The sequence below is a fragment of the Notolepis coatsorum genome (genome assembly GCF_963971535.1).
Source record: "Notolepis coatsorum genome assembly, chromosome: 16".
Classification (NCBI taxonomy): Eukaryota; Metazoa; Chordata; class Actinopteri; order Aulopiformes; family Paralepididae; genus Notolepis; species Notolepis coatsorum.
In genome coordinates, this window is record NC_140180.1 from 85,537,156 (window position 1) to 85,557,693 (window position 20,538).

At 41.4% G+C, this 20,538-nt stretch overlaps 1 protein-coding gene across 1 annotated transcript in view; it reads right to left on the reverse strand.

Annotated features, from left to right (window-relative positions):
* Positions 1 to 13,225, reverse strand: part of dele1 (DAP3 binding cell death enhancer 1) — a 36,477-nt gene extending 23,252 nt beyond the window's left edge. The window contains exons 1-2 of the mRNA XM_084331881.1: positions 13,094 to 13,225; positions 11,448 to 11,562 (exon numbers count right to left, since the gene is read on the reverse strand). Of these exons, the coding sequence (XP_084188007.1) occupies positions 11,448 to 11,562; positions 13,094 to 13,124 (146 nt within the window). The 5' untranslated portion in view covers positions 13,125 to 13,225. The remainder of the gene's footprint in view (positions 1 to 11,447; positions 11,563 to 13,093) is intronic.
* Positions 13,226 to 20,538: the final 7,313 nt, after the last annotated feature.

Here is a 20,538-nt window from a genome sequence, read left to right on the forward strand (position 1 = left end):
AAAAAAAAAAAAAAAAAAGTAAAAAAAAAAAAATTAATAAAAATTTTTTTTTTTTATTTTTTTTTTATTTTTTTTTCGGTTTCTCACTTGATTCGATACTCGGTAGTACCGACGTGTTTCGGTTCGGTACCTCAAAAGTACCGAATTCGGTACCCATCCCTATCTATAAATAAAGTGGATTGGATTAATGAATTAAGTAGCCCCTTTCGTGACTGTGACGCAGCCAACAAGGTTTCACTCGGCTGTGTGATTTAATTCAAGGTGGATCGCTGTTGACGTTTGAACAACTTCAGATTTCATGGGAACTACCAATCCCCCAAATCAAGAATGTTTAAGATGAATGAAGTAAGATTTAGATTATTTGAAATATGGCCTGTGTAGACTAAACTATGCACAGAATTATGTCAGTCTACAAGGTCCGGATTCTACATAGTCCGGCAATGTAGACCTTGTAGACTCCACTACAGACCAATTATCAGTGAATGTTCATGCATTTTTAAGAAGGGCTACTTCCACAAAAAAACAAAGAACTCACCAAAACATCTCAGTAGCACCTTATCTAAATGTTCTATTTCATATATGGAGATTCATATTTATTTATGTATTGCATGCATTTCTACATTTTATTTCCTATTTTGTTTATTCATCCCAGTATCTTTCTTTCTTATGTGTGGAATTCTACAAGGCATGTAGGTGTATATGTGTTTGAGGATGATATCCTTCAAACAGGCAATAGTGATGATATAATTTGGGCAGTGCTGAGCTGGGTTACTTTCCTCCAGTGTATTTGTCCCCCGGCTCCACCCAATGGCCCCATGCACACACGCACACGCACAAATCAAAGTAAAAAGAAATTGAAACATTTATTTTTTAACTTCGATTATTTTTTTAATGTTCGAAGCTTGTGCCATCGAACGAAGCTTCGAAGCTTCGAAGTATTTAAGACAGCCCTATTCACAACAGTAAAAAATACAGGCATAAGAGAGCATAAAAAAGATAGAGAGGTAAGGCGGCTGGGTGGCGAAGCGGAGATTGCGCTCGTCACCAATGCAAGAGACTCCGCTATCGAATCCCAGTCTCAGCATTGCCTTCGGCTTGGGCCGGCCGTCGTACTGGCTCATTTGGCAGAGTCAGCGGGTGGAAGTCGGTGGGTGGGGATTGGACGTTGTGGACAGCGATCCCTACAGGTAGGTTGGGAGACGCCTGCACAGCAGAGACAGGAAGTAGCGAGGGTAGTGTGAGCCTCCCATGCGTTACACCTCGCCAATGAGAGTGCGCGCTGGCAGGCGAAAAGATGTGCCGGAGGGAACACGTGATGCAAGGCTTCTATCCTCTCTACATCCGGCGCAGTCATGAGCAGTCGCATTACAGAGAGCTCTCACCGTCGAACCAAAACAACAAGGTTTTGTGCACATTTTCTCCTCCTGCTAATATGGATTACGGATTTATACCTCAATTCATCAATGAAGCAACATCAAACAGAAGTGGAGATAAGTGAAAACGGATTTAACAAGACCCACAGTGACTTCTCAATGGCTCTGAAAAGAAACATCTACACGTCGGAACGGCGGCTATACACACGTTACTAACAGCGAGCCCGGTGTGTAAAAACTTACCCCCGAATGGCAGATTGGACCGTAGGACCATGATCATCCTGGTTCTGCTACTTTCGGGAGACATTCATTTAAACCCAGGCCCGGTCTTGACCAGAACTCAGGCTAGAAGACTTGGTCTGGCAGCGCAAGAAGCGAGGGAGGTTTCCATCGCGACCAACAACAACATCAACAACTCGACCCGTGGCAACATCCACTGCGCGGACGGCAACTCTTCCCCAATGACGCCGCAGCAGACGAGCACACGTGAGGCAGAGACGAGAGGAGGTGAACCGAGGGTCGAAACCATGACGACCATCTCAACGCGGGATTTAAACATCTCAACGCCCGATAGCCGGCTAGCCAGCGGAGCGAACAGCGAAAACATCCAGGAACAAAGGACTCTGGAACGAGTCTTTTGTTGTACCAGCACGGCGCGGGACCCGACCCCCCCCTCCCCCCTTCCCACCCACGACAACAAAGCCCCCCCAACCGGCAACCCCACGGACAAATCGCCTGCTAAATTAGCCAACCTAGCCAGGCTGGCTATGTTTACCAGCCCAGGAGGACAAAGGGTTGCCGCCAGAGAAGACACAGGACAAAGGACCCCCCCCTCCCCACACACCAACACACAGACCTCACGGAGACAACAACAAAGCCCCCCCCACCCTCCCCCACAGCAGCACCAGACACAGACGAAGACAATTACCTGGAACTTGACGACATCAATACCACAGCATATAAAAACGGACTACACATTTTTCACCTGAATGTAAACAGCATAAAGCATAAGCTGGATGAAATAAGAAACCTGTTTATGAGCGGTAAGGTAGACTTAATATGCTTTACTGAAACTAAACTGGATCCATCTGTAACAGACCCTGAAATAGTTAGAGAACTATACTATAGTCCGTAATGACAGAAACCAGTATGGAGGTGGTGTTTGTATGTACTTACATAAGGACACCAAATTCATTACCCGTACTGACCTTCATCATGAGACAATTGAAACCGTATGGGTGGAAATTTTATTTGAAAGGGCAAAATCTGTTCTAGTCGGCACAATATACAGACTGCCAGATCAAACTGGCTTTTATGATACTCTGGATGTGTGCTTAGCTGGAGCTGAGGATGCGGAAAAAATTCTTATTGGGGATTGGAACACGGATATGCAACAAAAAGATGCACCCGTCTTCAAATCCTTCAATAGGTTTTGTGATCTGCACGGCCTCAGCCAACTAATCACCCAACCCACAAGGATATGTGAATCAACTCAGACTACCATTGACCTCATACTGACCTCTGACAAGTCCAAGATCTCCAATAAAGGGGTTATAGCATGTGGGTTAAGTGATCATTATATGATATTCTGTACCCGCAAAAAGCTAAAACTAAAGGCTGGCTGTCACAAAACAGTCACATCTAGAGACCTCAAAACCTACTCTAGCGAGGCCTTTAACCTTGAACTGGAGAGTCTGGACTGGTCAGATGAACTCAATGGTACACTGGTTGAAGAAACTTGGCTTGGCTTCAAAACCAAATTTTCATCAATACTAAACAACATGGCCCCCCTAAGAACCACCAGGGTAAAAAATCGCGCTGAGCCATGGATGCACACTGAAATACTGACCGCTATGAAAGCCAGAGACAAAATGCTCTGAGTTTCGTAAAAGCCAGTCAAAGGTTACCAAAAGCACGAGCAGTGAACTCCAAGACCACGTGACTGAACTCAAACTAGAAAGAAACAGACTAAGAAATGACGTAAACTCCATGATCAAAACTGCTAAAAAAAATGTCATCAATGACAAAACCGAGGAAAACAAAAATAAACCATGTGAACTTTGGAAATTACTCAACAATCAACTAGGCTGCAGTAAAAAACTTAAAACCAGGTTCTCAAACATAAACATAAAGACGGACAACACGCTCATCACAGACAAGCTGGATGTAGCCAATTACTTAAACACTTTCTTCACAAACATAGCCACAACACTGGTAAACAAACTACCCTCCCACTCAGGGCAGTATGGGGTAGAACACATAGTAGCATACTACAAGAACCTAGGCGTCCACAAAGACGACTTCAAACTGGAAATGGTAACTACAGATGAGGTACTCAAAAAACTGAGCGCCCTCCAACCAAACAAGGCCACTGGCCATGACAACATCCCCTCCAAATTCCTCAGAGACTCAGCAGCAGCCATCACCCCAGTCATCACACACATAATAAACCTCTCCATAAAACAGGGACACGTCCCCAAGGACTTCAAAATTGCGAGAGTAACACCCCTGCACAAAAAGGGCAGCAAATTAGACCCGGGTAACTACCGCCCTGTTTCTATCCTTACATCCATCTCGAAAGTCATGGAAAAAATAGTATACGAACAGATCGAAAAGTACCTTGCGGAAAAAAATCTAATCTACGAATTCCAATCTGGCTTCAGAACATCCCACTCCACTGACACATGCCTTCTCTACTTGAATGACCACATCAAACAAGAGGTGGACGCGGGCAAATACTGCGGCATGGTCATGCTGGACCTACAAAAGGCCTTCGACACTGTCAATCACACCATTCTGATTGACAAGCTAAAAGCAATTGGTTTATCAGTGAGCTGGATACAATCCTACCTGGAGGGGAGGGAACAGATGGTGGAAGTAAACGGTACCCTACCCCCCCCCCCTCACAGTGAGCTGTGGTGTTCCACAAGGAAGCATACTAGGACCGCTACTATTCCTAATTTATGCAAATTACATGTCGTCAGCTTGTGACTGCAACTTGTTCCTGTTTGCGGACGACTCAGCCCTGCTGGTCTCTGACAAGAACAAGTTACAGGTTGAAAAAGCCCTCAGCTCGGAACTAGGCAAAATCTGCATATGGCTCGCCGACAACAAACTATCATTACACATGGGCAAAACAGAGTCCATTCTCTTCGGTTCAAATAACAAACTCAGCAAGACCGACGGCTTCTCGGTTACAGTGGGTGACAATATTATCACAAGGAAAGATGAAATTACCTACCTGGGTTCCATCCTAGAGGCTAATCTTTCCTGTGACAAAATGGCATCCAATGTAATAAAAAAAGTCAACCAACGAACGCGATTCTTGTACCGGATCTCCTCTCTGGTAAACAAGAATACCCTGAAGACTCTAGCAGGAGCACTCATTCAAGGGTACTACGACTATGCTTGCACCTCATGGTACCAAAGCACCTCAAAGGCACTAAAAAACAAATTACAAACATCTCAAAACAAGCTAGTCAGACTACTGCTTGACCTGACTCCTAGAACCCACCTCACCCCTGCCCACTTTGACAACCTAGGATGGCTTAGAGTAGACGACAGAGTACAGCAACTTGCAATGGGCCTGGTCTACAAGATACACTACACGACCAAGGTACCCATGTACATGTCAAAATACTTCCCAAAGGTCAGTGAATACCACGATCACAACACCAGAGGGAGCTCCACAAATCATGTAAAACCCAGATTCGGATCAAAAAAGGGACTAAACACGTTTCGCAATTATGCCACATCAATGTGGAACGCCCTACCTAAAGCTGTAAAGGAATGTGAATCACTACCCACTTTCAAAAACACTCAAAAAACACCTACGTGAGACTGCAATTCGAAACTGGCCCCTACAAATGTCCTAACCTAGTTGTACAGTAAATGACCAAGTAAGGCTTTGTCAGTATTCCAATGTACAGTGTAAAATGTGTGTGTGTCCCCTACCCACCCCCCCCCCCCCCCCCCACCTCCAATGTACAGCCCTCACCCAACCCACCCAACCCCACCCAACCTCCTCCAATGTACAGTTTCTACGCCAAATGTATATACACTCTTTTTCTGGACACTTTTGTATCACAAACAGTATTGTATTTGCAAATCTGATATGTCATAAATGTATAGATGTAGCAGTACTGTCTATCTGTATGTCATGTATGTCATATATGTTATGATGAATTGAAAATGGGGGACCCTGATGTAAACAAGACGAAAGTCTTTCTCTGGTCTGCATCCCCTTAACAATTGTATGTATTGAGCTGTACTGTACTGTACCCATTCTGCAATCTGTTAATAAACTTTTCAATCAATTCAATCAATCAATCAGTGGAGGGCATAGTCGAGCAACGTTCAAGACAGGGGAGGGGAGAATTGGATACACGAAATTGGGATTGGAGAAAAATAGAAAAATAAGGAGAAAAAGTGGATAAAAAAATAAAAATAAAGATAGAGGTAGCAAGGTAAGGTAAATCAAAGTGTTTCACATTAGGATCTAGCATCCCAATAGGCCTTTCTGTTTACAGTTTCATTCAGTAATACAAATAATAAAAATAGAATAGACAAAAAGTTGGCTTCAGTTGGCTTCAGTTTAAAAATAGGCAAAACAATTTAAAATAGAACATAGCAGTGATCTGCATGAATAGAGGCAGAGGACTTTGTCTCCTCAGTCAGCCTGGTGATTACAGAACAGACGCTGTTAGCTGATGCAACCAGCTATAGTGGACGGTATAAACAGTATACGGTATGAATTTACGCTACGGTATGGATTTTGACTATACCTTGTGACCGGTAGACTAGAGCAGCTAGTCACAGCAGTAGCAATGACGTTAACGTTACTTGATGATTCACTCAACGTTTGCAGTGGTCGTTGAAGTGTTTAAATGTACTGCGTTTTTCTCCACTTGCTCACGGACCTTGCCATATAGTTTTGGCATTTCAGTTTGACTAAGGAGGCTGAGAGGAGACTTGCAACGGGCTAACGTTAGCCGCTAAGCTAACGTTCTAACGTGACTCCGCGGCACCAGTTCCATTAGTGAGGAAAGGGGGGGGGTATATTGACGAGGCTTGACAACAGAGTAGGGGTGGGCGATATATCGAGTATACTCGATGTATCGCGGATTGTTCTACCCGAGATGTAGTACTGTACTATATCGCGAACATTGAGTATTTTGTTTATATGGCGCCGCCCGCGGCCGAGAGACACTCGCAGTGCTTTCCTCGAGAAGGGACAGCGGAGCTATAGGCTAACGTTAGTGTAGTGGTCCCGAGTGTAGCAGGGACGGTGGAGCTATAGGCTAACGTTAGTGTAGTCAGGGCTGTACAGTGCGATATAATGTTGCGGTTGTAATTTCATTAGACAGACCAGCGCGGACCTTTAATAACATGTAATTTAATTGACACGAGCAATGAGCTAACGGTAGCTGCTAACCAAGGTATCCATTAGGATCATGCTAAGCTAACTAGCGATAGCTGCTAACCCTGGAAAACGGTCAAAGCGGACTCCACAAGACTAGTTCCATTCGTGAGGAAAGGGGGTGGGTTATATTGACAACGCTTGACAACAGCAGTTTAAACATAACTTCATATTTATTGGTTATTCGTTTCTGTATATCATTCAATTTCCATCTCCGTGTGTCTCCATCTCCATCTCTTCCTGTTTACATTAGAGTGTGACGTCATCACCTACGGCAGCTTAGACGATCAAAACGCGAACCTAGAACAAAACCTGAGGGGGGGGGCTGGCTCTCTTGTTCATTCTCGCCCCCTCTCTCTCTCTCTCTCTCGCTCTCTCTCTCTACATTCAATGATTTAAAGTAGCCAAACGTTACAGACAGTATAAATACTACCTGGATAGTTGATGATATAAACATTTAATTTCATTATCTGAAATATTCTAAAATCATTAAGTCTGCTATAAGCCATTATACCTTTGTGTGTGATTATTATTTTCTCACAGTAGGGTGTGTAGGCCTGCCGCGATAAGCAATAAATCGATTAATTGCCACGATAATTAAAATGAATGCAATGATTTTGACGGGCGCGATTAATTGCTATTTGCGCGTTTGTTTTAATGAGGCGGAACCAGTGCCCCTCGTCAGTCACTGTCCGTGTTGGGAGGCGGGCCGCTGGCCTTACTACAGCACAGCACAGGAGCTCCGTGGGGCAACACCACATAGCTTAACTACATTTCTCAATAGTGTTGCTCCTTTTAACCAAGTAGCGTTATTTGTAGTGTAATGTTAGAATAACACAGAATAACGTTAATACAATTACATGCATCATTGTTTACAATGAACGGGTGGGGCTAGTCAAAGGACTGGAGACAAGTTAAACATGAATTAATTTATTATAACAGGTCGTTTTCGAGTCGTGCTGCAGTGCCTACGCACCACAGCTATTCTATTATAATACTGCTTTGACGCTTCCTCCTCATCGTTGATTGCCTGTAGTAGCTGCATCTAACGTTAGTAGCTAACGTTAAAACTAAAAAACACAGAACCGGACGAGTCAAGTTGTCGGCTAGGATAATCACAACAATACTTCCGGTCCGGTCGGTGGGCTTCAAAATAAAAGTCTTAAACACCGGAAAAGACGGAGCGGTGGGCTTCAAAATAAAAGTTTTGGGAAATACATTTCTCAAAAAAATTCTCTAACCGGTCGCAATAATATCGCTTATCGCGATATTTTCGGGGGCAATTAATCGCCCAGCAAAATGCAGGCCTAAGGGTGTGTATATATATATACATATATATATGTGTGTGTGTGTTTGGCTAAAGTGGATAGAAAACACAGTACTGTGTAAAAGTCTTAGGCACCCAAGAGTTTTTATATAAATTGTCTTAGATGTAAATAATTTTTTTTATTAGTGTGTCAGTAGACTACTTAGTACATTTTCATTAAATTATTTTTTAAAGCATCTTCATGGTTTAATAATGCAAACATATGTTGCAGGGACTTATTATAATCATCATATTGGCGTGACTGTATGCATCAAAGGGTTAAGTGATTTAGAGGAAATGTCAAATATGATATATATCGCGATATGGCCAAAAAATACCGCGATATCATTTAGAGGCCATATCGCCCAGCCCTACAACAGAGGTTCAAAGATAACTTCACATTTATTGGCTATTCGTTTCTTTATATCGCTGTATCCATCGGGCTGCTCACGTTTCCAACTCTGTGTTGACAATGTCATCCTGGTGTGACATCATCAACTACGGCAACTTAGGACGCTCAAACCTCAAACCTATTACATCACGCTCTCTCTCTACGTTGTCAAACATGTACACTAAAGTTAAGTTATGTTGGAGTTGTATTGTGTTTGAGTTGTTTGAGGGAAAGAAACCTGTCCTGCTGTAGTTTTTATTTTCACTTTGTGCCGCTTGATTTTATTGTATTTCATGAAAAAAGTGCTTTTCAGAGATGGATTTTGCATTTTTCTATTGCAGTTTTGCACAATAAATGTTCTTAAAATACCTCTGTACTATGTGAAATATGTCCTAGTAATACAAGAGTACAGTAATAGCTGCAATACCAGTGTTTACCACTTCAGAAGCATTTATATAGACATTTTAAGATAAATGAATATACCATGATATATACCGTTACCGTCTATGATTCAAATTATACCGTGATATACATTTTAGACCATACCGTCCAGCCATGGAGAGGAGAGAGAGGGAGAGAAGGAGAGGCACAGGGAGGGAGACATGGAGAGGAGAGAGAAGGAGAGGCACAGGGAGGAAGACATGGAGAGGAGAGAGGGAGAGGCACAGGGAGGAAGACATGGAGAGGAGAGAGGGAGAGAAGGAGAGGCACAGGGAGGGAGACATGGAGAGGAGAGAGGGAGAGAAGGAGAGGTACAGAGAGGGGGTCATGGAGAGGAGAGAGGTACAGAGAGGGGGTCATGGAGAGGAGAGAGGTACAGGGAGGGAGACATGGAGAGGAGAGAGAAGGAGAGGTACAGGAGGGAGTCATGGAGAGGAGAGAGAGAGAGAGAAGGAGAGAGAGAGAGAGAGAGAGAGAGAGAGAGAGAGAGAGAGAGAGAGAGAGAGAGAGAGAGAGAGAGAGAGAGAGAGAGAGAGAGAGAGAGAGAGAGAGAGAGAGAGAGAGAGAGAGAGAGAGAGAGAGAGAGAGAGAGAGAGAGAGAGAGAGAGAGAGAGAGAGAGAGAGAGAGAGAGAAGAGGAGGTACAGGGAGAGAGACATGGAGAGGAGAGAGGAAGAGAGAGAAGGAGAGGTACGGGGAGGGAGACATGGGAGGAGAGAGAGGGAGAGAAGGAGAGGTACAGGGAGGAAGACATGGAGAGGGAGAGAGAAGGAGAGAAGGAGAGGTACAGGGAGGGAGACATGGAGAGGGAGAGAGAAGGAGAGGTACAGGGAGGGAGACATGGAGAGGGAGAGAGAAGGAGAGGTACAGGGAGGGAGACATGGAGAGGGAGAGAGAAGGAGAGAAGGAGAGGTACAGGGAGGGAGTCATAGAGAGGGAGAGAGAGAAGGAGAGGTACAGGGAGGGAGACATGGTGAGGAGAGAGAGAGAGAGGAGAGGTACAGGGAGGGAGACATGGAGAGGAGAGAGAGAAGGAGAAGTACAGGGAGGGAGACATGGAGAGGAGAGAGAGGGGGAGGTAATCTTTGAGCTTTGGTCATGTTTAAAAAAGACCCTCTTCCTCAACCCCCGGCGGGACTGGTCACTCGCACTCGGTCCAAACATTAGGGTGGAGAACACTAGACCCCGTTTACACCTGGTATTAACATGTGATCTGGATAATGTATTATTAATATGTGATCTGGATAATGTATTAACATGTGATCTGAATATCTTATCTTAACATGTTATCTGTATCTGGATAATGTATTAACATGTGATCTGAATATCTTATCTTAACATGTTATCTGTATCTGGATAATGTATTAACATGTGATCTGAATATCTTATCTTAACATGTTATCTGTATCTGGATAATGTATTAACATGTGATCTGTATCACATTATTTTTGGGTAAAAAGAAAATGCAAAGGGACAGTACAGGGATAAGGCCGATTCCAGAGGTATGTGGCAGGGCCTCAGAACGATGACAGACTAATTTGCATACCACCCTAACAGGTCCGCGGAGGTTGCCATAGCCCATGTGCTGCACACGGCAGCATCACACCTGCACAAGAGGCAGGGGAACTATGTGAGAATGATGTTCATTGTCTACAGGTCTGCTGTGGTGCCAAGAGAACAGCCTCTCCCTGAACGTCAGCAAAACCAAATAATTGATAGTGGATTTTAGGAGGTCTGGGGCAAGGAACTACAGCCCCCTCAGCATATGGGGCACCGGTCGAGAGAGTGAACAATTAGTTTTGTATATTTTGTAAAGCATTTGGTTTTTATAATTTTTTACTGTATGAAGCACAATCTTAGGGGGCTCATACAGAACCAAGCATTTCACTGTAATGTACCTTATATGTGACAAATAAAACAACTTGAAACTTGACTGGTCTCCACCCCACCTACATGCTTTTGGATGTTTGCATATTGCATGTGAGAAATTATATCCGATAACAATGCGGACAGAAAGCATACACATACAGAACACATACTGTATAAATACCAGGTGTAAAAGCAGCAAGGGTGATGTTATTTCATCTTGTGTATAGTCAAGTTAGACCGCGCTCACAAGTACTCACACTGGGTGCTGTAATCCCATAAAGTTCAGTATAACAAAGCAGGGTAGCCGGACCAGCACTCACAGGTTCAATGTTTTTTTAATTGGCAGCCTGAATCAAAGCAGACATGTTTCGGACTAATGTCCTTCTTCAGTGGTATGGCTAGCATACCACTGAAGAAGGACATTAGTCCGAAACATGTCTGCTTTGATTCAGGCTGCCAATTAAAAAAACATTGAACCTGTGAGTGCTGGTCCGGCTACCCTGCTTTGTTATACATTTCATCTTGTGTGACATATTCTTCATTCACTGAGTAAAGAAGGTTTTACAGCAAAGGAAAGGTGACAGAGAGATGGGGAGAGTTGATGGAGAGATGGGGAGAGGTGATGGAGAGATGGGGAGAGGTGGGTTACCTGGTGTCTGAGTGTCGGGAGGTGGAGAGGAGGGTGGAGCTATTGACCAACTCATCCTCCACATGGTGACTCTGGGAGAGGCGCAGGGGGGCGTTGCCATAGCACCTGCTCAGAACTGGGAGGGTGGGTGAGAGAACGGGTTAAAGTAACAAACATGGGAGACAGTAGGCTAAACCTACTACTATTCAGCACCCAGTACATATTACCTGTGAATTCATTTTTAATAACCTTCTTCCAATACAGCGGAGTACATTTACATTTAGCTGACTCTTTTATCCAAAGTGTTCAACTTGACTGCTACACAGTGCATAATAGTATAGACATATTAGCATAGTAGGTAGTACGTATATGCATAGTAGCATAGTAGGTAGGTCTAGGTTGGGTTGTAGTTGCAGTAGGTTGTAGTATTGCTGCAGTAGGTCTAGGTTGGGTTGTAGTATTGCTGCAGTAGGTCTAGGTTGGGTTGTAGTATTGCTGCAGTAGGTCTAGGTTGGGTTGTAGTATTGCTGCAGTGGGTCTAGGTTGGGTTGTAGTATTGCTGCAGTAGGTCTAGGTTGGGTTGTAATATTGCTGCAGTGGGTCTAGGTTGGGTTGTAGTATTGCTGCAGTAGGTCTAGGTTGGGTTGTAGTATTGCTGCAGTAGGTCTAGGTTGGGTTGTAATATTGCTGCAGTGGGTCTAGGTTGGGTTGTAGTATTGCTGCAGTAGGTCTAGGTTGGGTTGTAGTATTGCTGCAGTGGGTCTAGGTTGGGTTGTAGTATAGGTGCAGTAGGTCTAGGTTGGGTTGTAGTATAGGTGCAGTAGGTCTAGGTTGGGTTGTAGTATTGCTGCAGTGGGTCTAGGTTGGGTTGTAGTATAGGTGCAGTAGGTCTAGGTTGGGTTGTAGTATAGGTGCAGTAGGTCTAGGTTGGGTTGTAGTATTGCTGCAGTGGGTCTAGGTTGGGTTGTAGTATTGCTGCAGTGGGTCTAGGTTGGGTTGTAGTATAGGTGCAGTAGGTCTAGGTTGGGTTGTAGTATAGGTGCAGTAGGTCTAGGTTGGGTTGTAGTATTGCTGCAGTGGGTCTAGGTTGGGTTGTAGTATTGCTGCAGTGGGTCTAGGTTGGGTTGTAATATTGGTGCAGTTGGCTTTAGACACATTATTGACTACAATCTGACCCTTGGAATGCAATGAGATCCTATTGAGACAGTAGCAAGACTGAATAATAGCTGATCCGTATGCAAGAGCTTTGCAGAATTGTTACCAAACAAGCCAACCTGGTTGACAGCTTAAAACTAACGTTAGCAAGTAGACAACGACATGTGGTTTTATACTTTTAAAGAGACCTGTCTTGGTGTCCTTGAGCAAGAGACAACTGCTAACTGCTCCCAACGAGCAGGTTGGCACCTTGCACGTTTGCCTCCGCCGTCGGTGTGAATAATGTGTGAATAATGTGTGAGTGATGTGTGAATAACGTGTGAGTGATGTGTGAGTGATGTGTGAGTGAATGAGAGAGGCATGAGTTGTAAAGTGCTTTGTGTAAAAGCTGTTATATAAATGCAGTCCATCACATCACAGCCTGATAAGCTGTCAACAGTCAACGCAACAGCTTTACCATGTCTGTAAACAACACGAAGAGGTAGTTTAGGCATCATAGGTCCTTCTCTCACCTCTTCCCGCGAACCCCTGGATTCTCCACATGCTGCTCCTTCGTGTTTAAAAACTAGTTCCAACGAGATATGTTGAGAAAATAACCCGATCCGTTTAGAGTGAAGTCAAAACAACACCGGTCACGAGTTGAGAGAAACGGAAGTGTAAGGAGGTGATGATGTAAGGAGATGTAAGAGCAGTGTCCTATGCAGCGCCATCTGCTGGCGTGTCAGATAATGGTAAAAGAATAGACGCGCCCCTCTCTCTCAGAATGAATGAATGAATGATGAATGATGAATGAACGAATGAATGATGAATGAACGAATGAATGAATGAAAACTTTATTTAACAGATTGCAGAATGGGTACAATACAGTACGGCTCAATACACACAATTGTTAAGGGGATGCAGACCAGATAAAGACGTTTGTCTTGTTTACATCAGGGTCCCCCATTTTCAATTCATATTGACATTTATGACATACTCAACATACATGACATTTATGGCATAGGGACATAGGCTACAGGTATTTAGTACTGATACATTTGTGACATATACGGTATTCAAATATACAGTACTGTTACCCATAGATCCTGACAGAGTATACATATTATGATGGTGAGGGGACAGTAGTACATTAGGAGGGGGTGGGAGAGAAATATACATACGGTGGGGAGGAGACTGTCTGCTGGTTAGTTGGTTTGTTTACACCACTGGCCAGTACTACTACCATAGTGTCTTTATACCTTATATACTGTTTAAATCACTTTTATAAACCTACCTGTTCTCCCTGGCCTTTCCCCCCCACTTAATCACCACTAGACCCCTGGCCCTTTTTATCTTCTTTGTTTTACTGTGTCCGTATACCTGCTTTTATTACATTCATTGTTTTACTGTTTTTTTAATTTTATATCTTGCATTGTATTATTTTTGTCTTTTTATCAACCTGCCTGTGAAGCACTTTGGTGCCAGCTGCCGCTGCCTAGAAATGTGCTATACAAATACAATTTACTTGACTTGACTTGACTTGACTATATATCTATACATATCTGTGGTCACAGTTATTGCAGTTGCGTTTAAAGCACAGATGAACAAAGATAAGACCAAGTAAATTAACGGGGCTCTGTTTGTGTGAGGGTTCTATAACTTCTTTTCTAACATACTAAGTTACTGTCATGTGACACGACTACCCAGGCAGACGTCACCCATCCATCTGTGCCTTTATAGACAAATAACAAAACGACCACTACACACATAAATGATGACACACGTGATCATAGAGTGAATACATAACATGAGCATACTTAATTGAAGCTGAATACGTTGTTTAAGCTACAGAATATATACATTATATATATACACTGTACATACAAGAAAGAAAATGCCCAATACACAGTGATAACTACAACCATCATACTGTCACACTGTAGGATAAAGCAACAAAAAAAGGGGGAGCTTGATATATAAAGGTGCCTCTAAGAGAACCCAAGTGGTTGTGTAAAGAACTAAACAGTAAGTAACCAGAATAAGGCACACTGATGTACCAATGGGCAGAACAAAATACATAAGGTGGCAAGACAATGAGAATTGATTGGAGGGTCACCTCAAACAAAAATGTGTAGACTCTCCATAGCTCATGGTTTTAATATACAAAGTCAATTTGCTGTTTTCTTTTGATGCAGTTGACCATTTACAATTAGAAACTGGCCACCGTAAATGCCCAAAACCCCCACCACCTCCTAATAGACAGTCTCCTCCCCACCGCATGTATATATCCCCTCCCCGCCGTATGTATATTTCTCTCCCACCCACCCACCCCCTCCTAATGTACAGTCCCCTCCCCATCATATGTATATACTCTGTCAGGATCTAGGGGTAACAGTACTGTATATTTGAATACCGTTTATGTCACAAATGTATCAGTACTAAATACCTATATGTCCCTATGCCATAAATGCCATGTATGTTGTGTATGTCATAAATGTCTATATGAATTGAAAATGGGGGACCCTGATGGAAACAAGACTAACGTCTTTCTCAAGTCTGCATCCCCTTAACAATTGTATGTATTGAGCCGTACTGTATTGTACCCATTCTGCAATCTGTTAAATAAAGTTTTCATTCATTCATTCATTCATTCATTCATTCATTCATTCATTCATTCATTCATTCATTCATTCATTCATTCATTCATTCATACTGATCTCTCTGTCTCCCCCCCCCCCCCTCCTCCCCCAGAGGTGCTAATGGTTCAGTCAGAAGTGACGTCTTCTGGATGAAACCCAGGGGAGCTCTTTGAGTTCAATGATAATTACCTTTCCAATGGTCTATGTTAACTCTATTATCCACGTGGATTAATTTGTGTTTTTAACATACATAGTTAATCTGCTGTCTTATTTTTTTGCAGATGACAAATGACATGGTTTCATTGCTGGGTTAAGTACTTCTATTCACATAATATGCTTACTTTTTATATCTATTCTATTCACATATATGCTTACCACTTGTATCTATTGCTATGTCCGCCCACCACAATCACGCGAGCTGTCTAACGCCTGTCCCGTCACCCTGTCTCCCTGTCTCCCTGTGAGTGGCTGTCTCGCAGTGATGACCGGAGTGTCGGACGTCCCGTGATGAAGAAGGATGCGACCCTCTCTGCGCTGCCCCCTGTCTCCGGCTGTCTCGTAGTGATGACCGGAGTGCTGGACGTCCCGTGATGATGACCGGGACGATGCGACCCTCTCTGCGCCGCCCCCTGTCTCCGGCTGTCTCGGAGTGATGACCGGAGTGTTGAACGTCCCGTGATTAAGACGGGGAGGACGTGACCCTCTTTGCGCCGCCCCTGTGCCTCAAATGGATCCGCTATCAGCTCTATCTTTAATCTTTCAAAATGTTCAGTTGCTAGTGCATGCACTCATCTGTGTTTCACTACACACATGAGTGCATGCTTACCAACTGTCCGTCTGCAACACTACTATCACCGACATCTAAGAAGGGAGATCCCCCCTTGAATGGCCCTTCTAAGGTTTCTCCCCTCCACATTGCCTGTGGTGCATTTTTTCCTATTGCTAGGTTTTAGTGAGTTTTTCCTTACCTTCGCGTGGGGTATGTCTGGGAGTGTTGTTCATTTATTTTGCATTTATTTTAAATTTGTTGGACCTTATGGTGTTCTTGTTTTGTTCTTGACTTATTGTGATGTTTCTTCTTGACTTGTTTAAAGAAGACGTGTTCGGCCCATGGGGACATTAACGTGTGTTGTCGGGCCTTACAAATGAATTTGATTTGATTTTGATTTGACTGATCTCTATTTATGAATGTGTTAAGAGAGCATTTGTTATAAATATTAATTGTTAATCCAGCCTGACCCCTCCCTGTCTTTAGCCTATATGCAACAGGCTTTCAATTGTGGGAAGGGTTCAAATGGTCTATGTTTCTAATGCCATGTATCACTCTGAAGAAGACATGTTTGTGTTGAAACGTTTGCACCCCTATTACAATGTTTCTAAAGATGATCTGTGTGCTCCTTTATGATGACTAGATTATGGTCCTTATCTGAGTTGCACCGGTCCTCAAGTTTGAACTAGCAGGCTAATATTAACACGCTAAATGCAGGTAACATCAACACTAGCAGGCTAACATTAACTTCTCTGGTCGAAATCATTAGCGTCAGTGCGGCAACATCTAGTTTTCTCACTAACAGTTACAACATCAGCTATGTCAATAAATACAGTTGCTAATAGCCACCCCAAAAAGTAATCTAGTCAGACTCTGTCCTTACACCTGAAACTTTTTGAAGCATTTTGTATGAAAGTATTCTGTACTTCTGTATGACAACTATTAAAGAACTTGAGAACTATATCTAACAAGAACCAATCAGAAACAGCATACCGATGAACTCTCCCCCAAAGCTACACCATGAAGTATTCTGAAGACAGATAGTATGACTAGCATATTCTGAAGACAGATAGTATGACTAGCGTATTCTGAAGACAGATAGTATGACTAGTGTATTCTGAAGACAGATAGTATGACTAGTGTATTCTGAAGACAGTATGTAGTGCAGCGGTTCTCAAATTACGGGTCGCAACCCAAAGTGGGGTCGTGGGTAGGTGACAGTGGGGTCGCACATTAAAAAAAAATTCCTTTGTTCTGGCAACATATTTTGGCTAAATATGCCTTGTTTTATACATGTGTATTGATAACATAGTGCTGTAATAAAAATGTCTAATACATGATCAAGTTCAACAACGTGTGCTTTTATTTTGATATTCCTTAATTCCATGTTAAAAAAAAATCCTAAATAAAATGGGGTAGTGGTATAAAAAAGTTTGAGAACCCCTGATCTAGTGTATTCTGAAGACAGTATGAGTGTATTCTGAAGACAGTATGATAGTGTATTCTGAATACAGTATGATAGTGTATTCTGAAGACAGTATGATAGTGTATTCTGAAGACAGTATGATAGTGTATTCTGAAGACAGTAGTGTATTCTGAAGACAGTATGATCTAGTGTATTCTGAAGACAGTATGATAGTGTATTCTGAAGACAGTATGATAGTGTATTCTGAAGACAGTATGATAGTGTATTCTGAAGACAGTATGATAGTGTATTCTGAAGACAGTATGATAGTGTATTCTGAAGACAGTAGTGTATTCTGAAGACAGTATGATAGTGTATTCTGAAGACAGTATGATAGTGTATTCTGAAGACAGTATGATCTAGTGTATTCTGAAGAGAGTATGATCTAGTGTATTCTGAAGACAGTATGATCTAGTGTATTCTGAAGACAGTATGATCTAGTGTATTCTGAAGACAGTATGATAGTGTATTCTGAAGACAGTATGATCTAGTGTATTCTGAAGACAGTATGATAGTGTATTCTGAAGAAGTATGATCTAGTGTATTCTGAAGACAGTATGATAGTGTATTCTGAAGACAGTATGATCTAGTCACGGGTCAGCAACCTTTTTGATACAAAGTGCTATTTTAAAATGTTCTTTAAAACATTTAATTATATAAGAGCGCTTGCTTTCCATACCTGGACACATGTGCCTAAGGTTGCTGACCGCTGATCTAGCGATTCAAAAAAGGATTTATTGGATTTATACAAATTTTAAATAAATTAGGATTTCTAGTATTTTCTTGTATTTCTAGTACTTTTAGTATGTTGTTCTGAAGACTTGCTCTGCAGGTGAAAGAAATTGTATGACAATTTGTTCCATGTTCGGCCCGAAATTGAGCTAGTTTGCCTGGACTATTAGGGAGATGCATGGAGAAGCAAAATATACAAGCTATTTGAAGAAATATACATCAACCAATATATCAAACACAGATGAGATCCTATTCAACTCAATGTCGGCAAAACTGAAAGTTTCCACACTTGGCACCAATTTGCGTTCACGCACTACACATTGACGAGATGACCCTTCCTTCTTTTATAGTTTCCTTGTGGGAAAACCAGAAGTGTGAGGAGAGATGCTGTAAAAGTAGTGTCCTCTGCAGTGTCATCTGCGTCTATGCTTTTACCAACGCGTTCGTGTTTCCGGGTTCCCGTTTTGCGCTCTGATTGGCCACTGACCTACGCTAGTACGCCCCCCTCGCTATGAGCGTAGCAGGACGCTAGTGGGCTAGTCGCTAAAATATATATCGTTTTATATATAATTGTACCAACACAGATATTAGGCAGTACACACATTGTCCTGCAATACATGTACAGTGAATGCACAGCTACATTTGCCATATATTTCTATCGCTGCTGCGGTCTACAGTGAAATGCAATATTATTATTATTATTATTATTATTATTATTATTATTATTATTATTATTATTATTATTATTATTATTATTATTATTATTATTATTATTATTATTATTATTATTATTATTATTATTATTATTATTATTATTATTATTATTATTATTATTATTATTATTATTATTATTATTATTATTATTATTATTATTATTATTATTATTATTATTATTATTATTGTAAAGATTATCATTACAATCGCAGCCGCCTGGAGAGGCAATGTTACAAGTGTACGAGGGTTGTGTGCAAAGAGCACAGCCTCTCAATTTGCACAACGTGCACAAAATTATAATAATTGTAATGATAATCTTTACAATAATAATAATAATAATAATATTGCATTTCACTGTAGACCGCAGCAGTGATAGAAATATATGGCAAATGTAGCTGTGCATTCACTGTACATGTATTGCAGGACAATGTGTGTACTGCCTAATATCTGTGTTGGTACAATTATATATAAAACGACATATATTTTAGCGACTAGCCCACTAGCGTGAAGGGGCTCCTTTCCTCAGAGCAGCCCGCTTGTATCACCACGCTCTGCGCTGCTGCGATGGTGCAGGAGGTTGCCTCGCTAGTGGGCTAGTCGCTCAAATATATATATCGTTTTATAACTTCGAAAGAGTGCCTAAGCTTAACCGTCGAAAGAACTTGCCGTCACACTCTAAGACAAACTCTAACCTTAACCAACTTCGAAAGAGTGCCTAAGCTTAACCAGTGTAGAAACAGGCGTCGGCCAATCAGAGACCGTCTTGCCAGAAATGCGGCTAGGTTTAGAAATAACGCAGCATAGACGCGTGCCATCTACCAGTGCTGTTCCCTCTGCCTCTGTTGGTTGGTTGGTTGGTTGGTTTCTAGTTATACCACTGGCCAGTATGACTTACTACCATAGTGTCTTTATACCAGTATCACTGAACAATAACATAATAATACTATACTCAGAGTCAGTAGTACTCATTTATATATTTTATATCCAGTTTAATCATGTACATGGGTCTCATGAAAGGAAATATATAAATCTAAGAAATTATTATTATTATTATTATTATTATTATTATTATTATTATTATTATTATTATTATTATTATTATTATTATTATTATTATTATTATTATTATTATTATTATTATTATTATTATTATTATTATTATTATTATTATTATTATTATTATTATTATTATTATTATTATTATTATTATTATTATTATTATTATTATTATTATTATTATTATTATTATTATTATTATTATTATTATTATTATTATTATTATTATTATTATTATTATTATTATTATTATTATTATTATTATTATTATTATTATTATTATTATTATTATTATTATTATTATTATTATGGTATATTGCTATTGCCATAGATGCCAACTTTTTTTGTTGTACTGTACTTGTGCTGTGTGATGACAATACATTTGAATCTAATCTAATCTAATCTGTAACATAGCTACCATTGTTTTGTACATGGCAATGGAAGAGACAACAGTTGCTATGTGTAAAACTATGTGTTGATATAAATACATCAATAAAAACACAATGATTGTTTTGTGTTAACACCCTCTAGCGGCCACAGTTTCTGCCCCCAGGAAGCTAAAGTCTAGTGTGGAGGACAATGTTAGTGTGTGTACACGTGTGG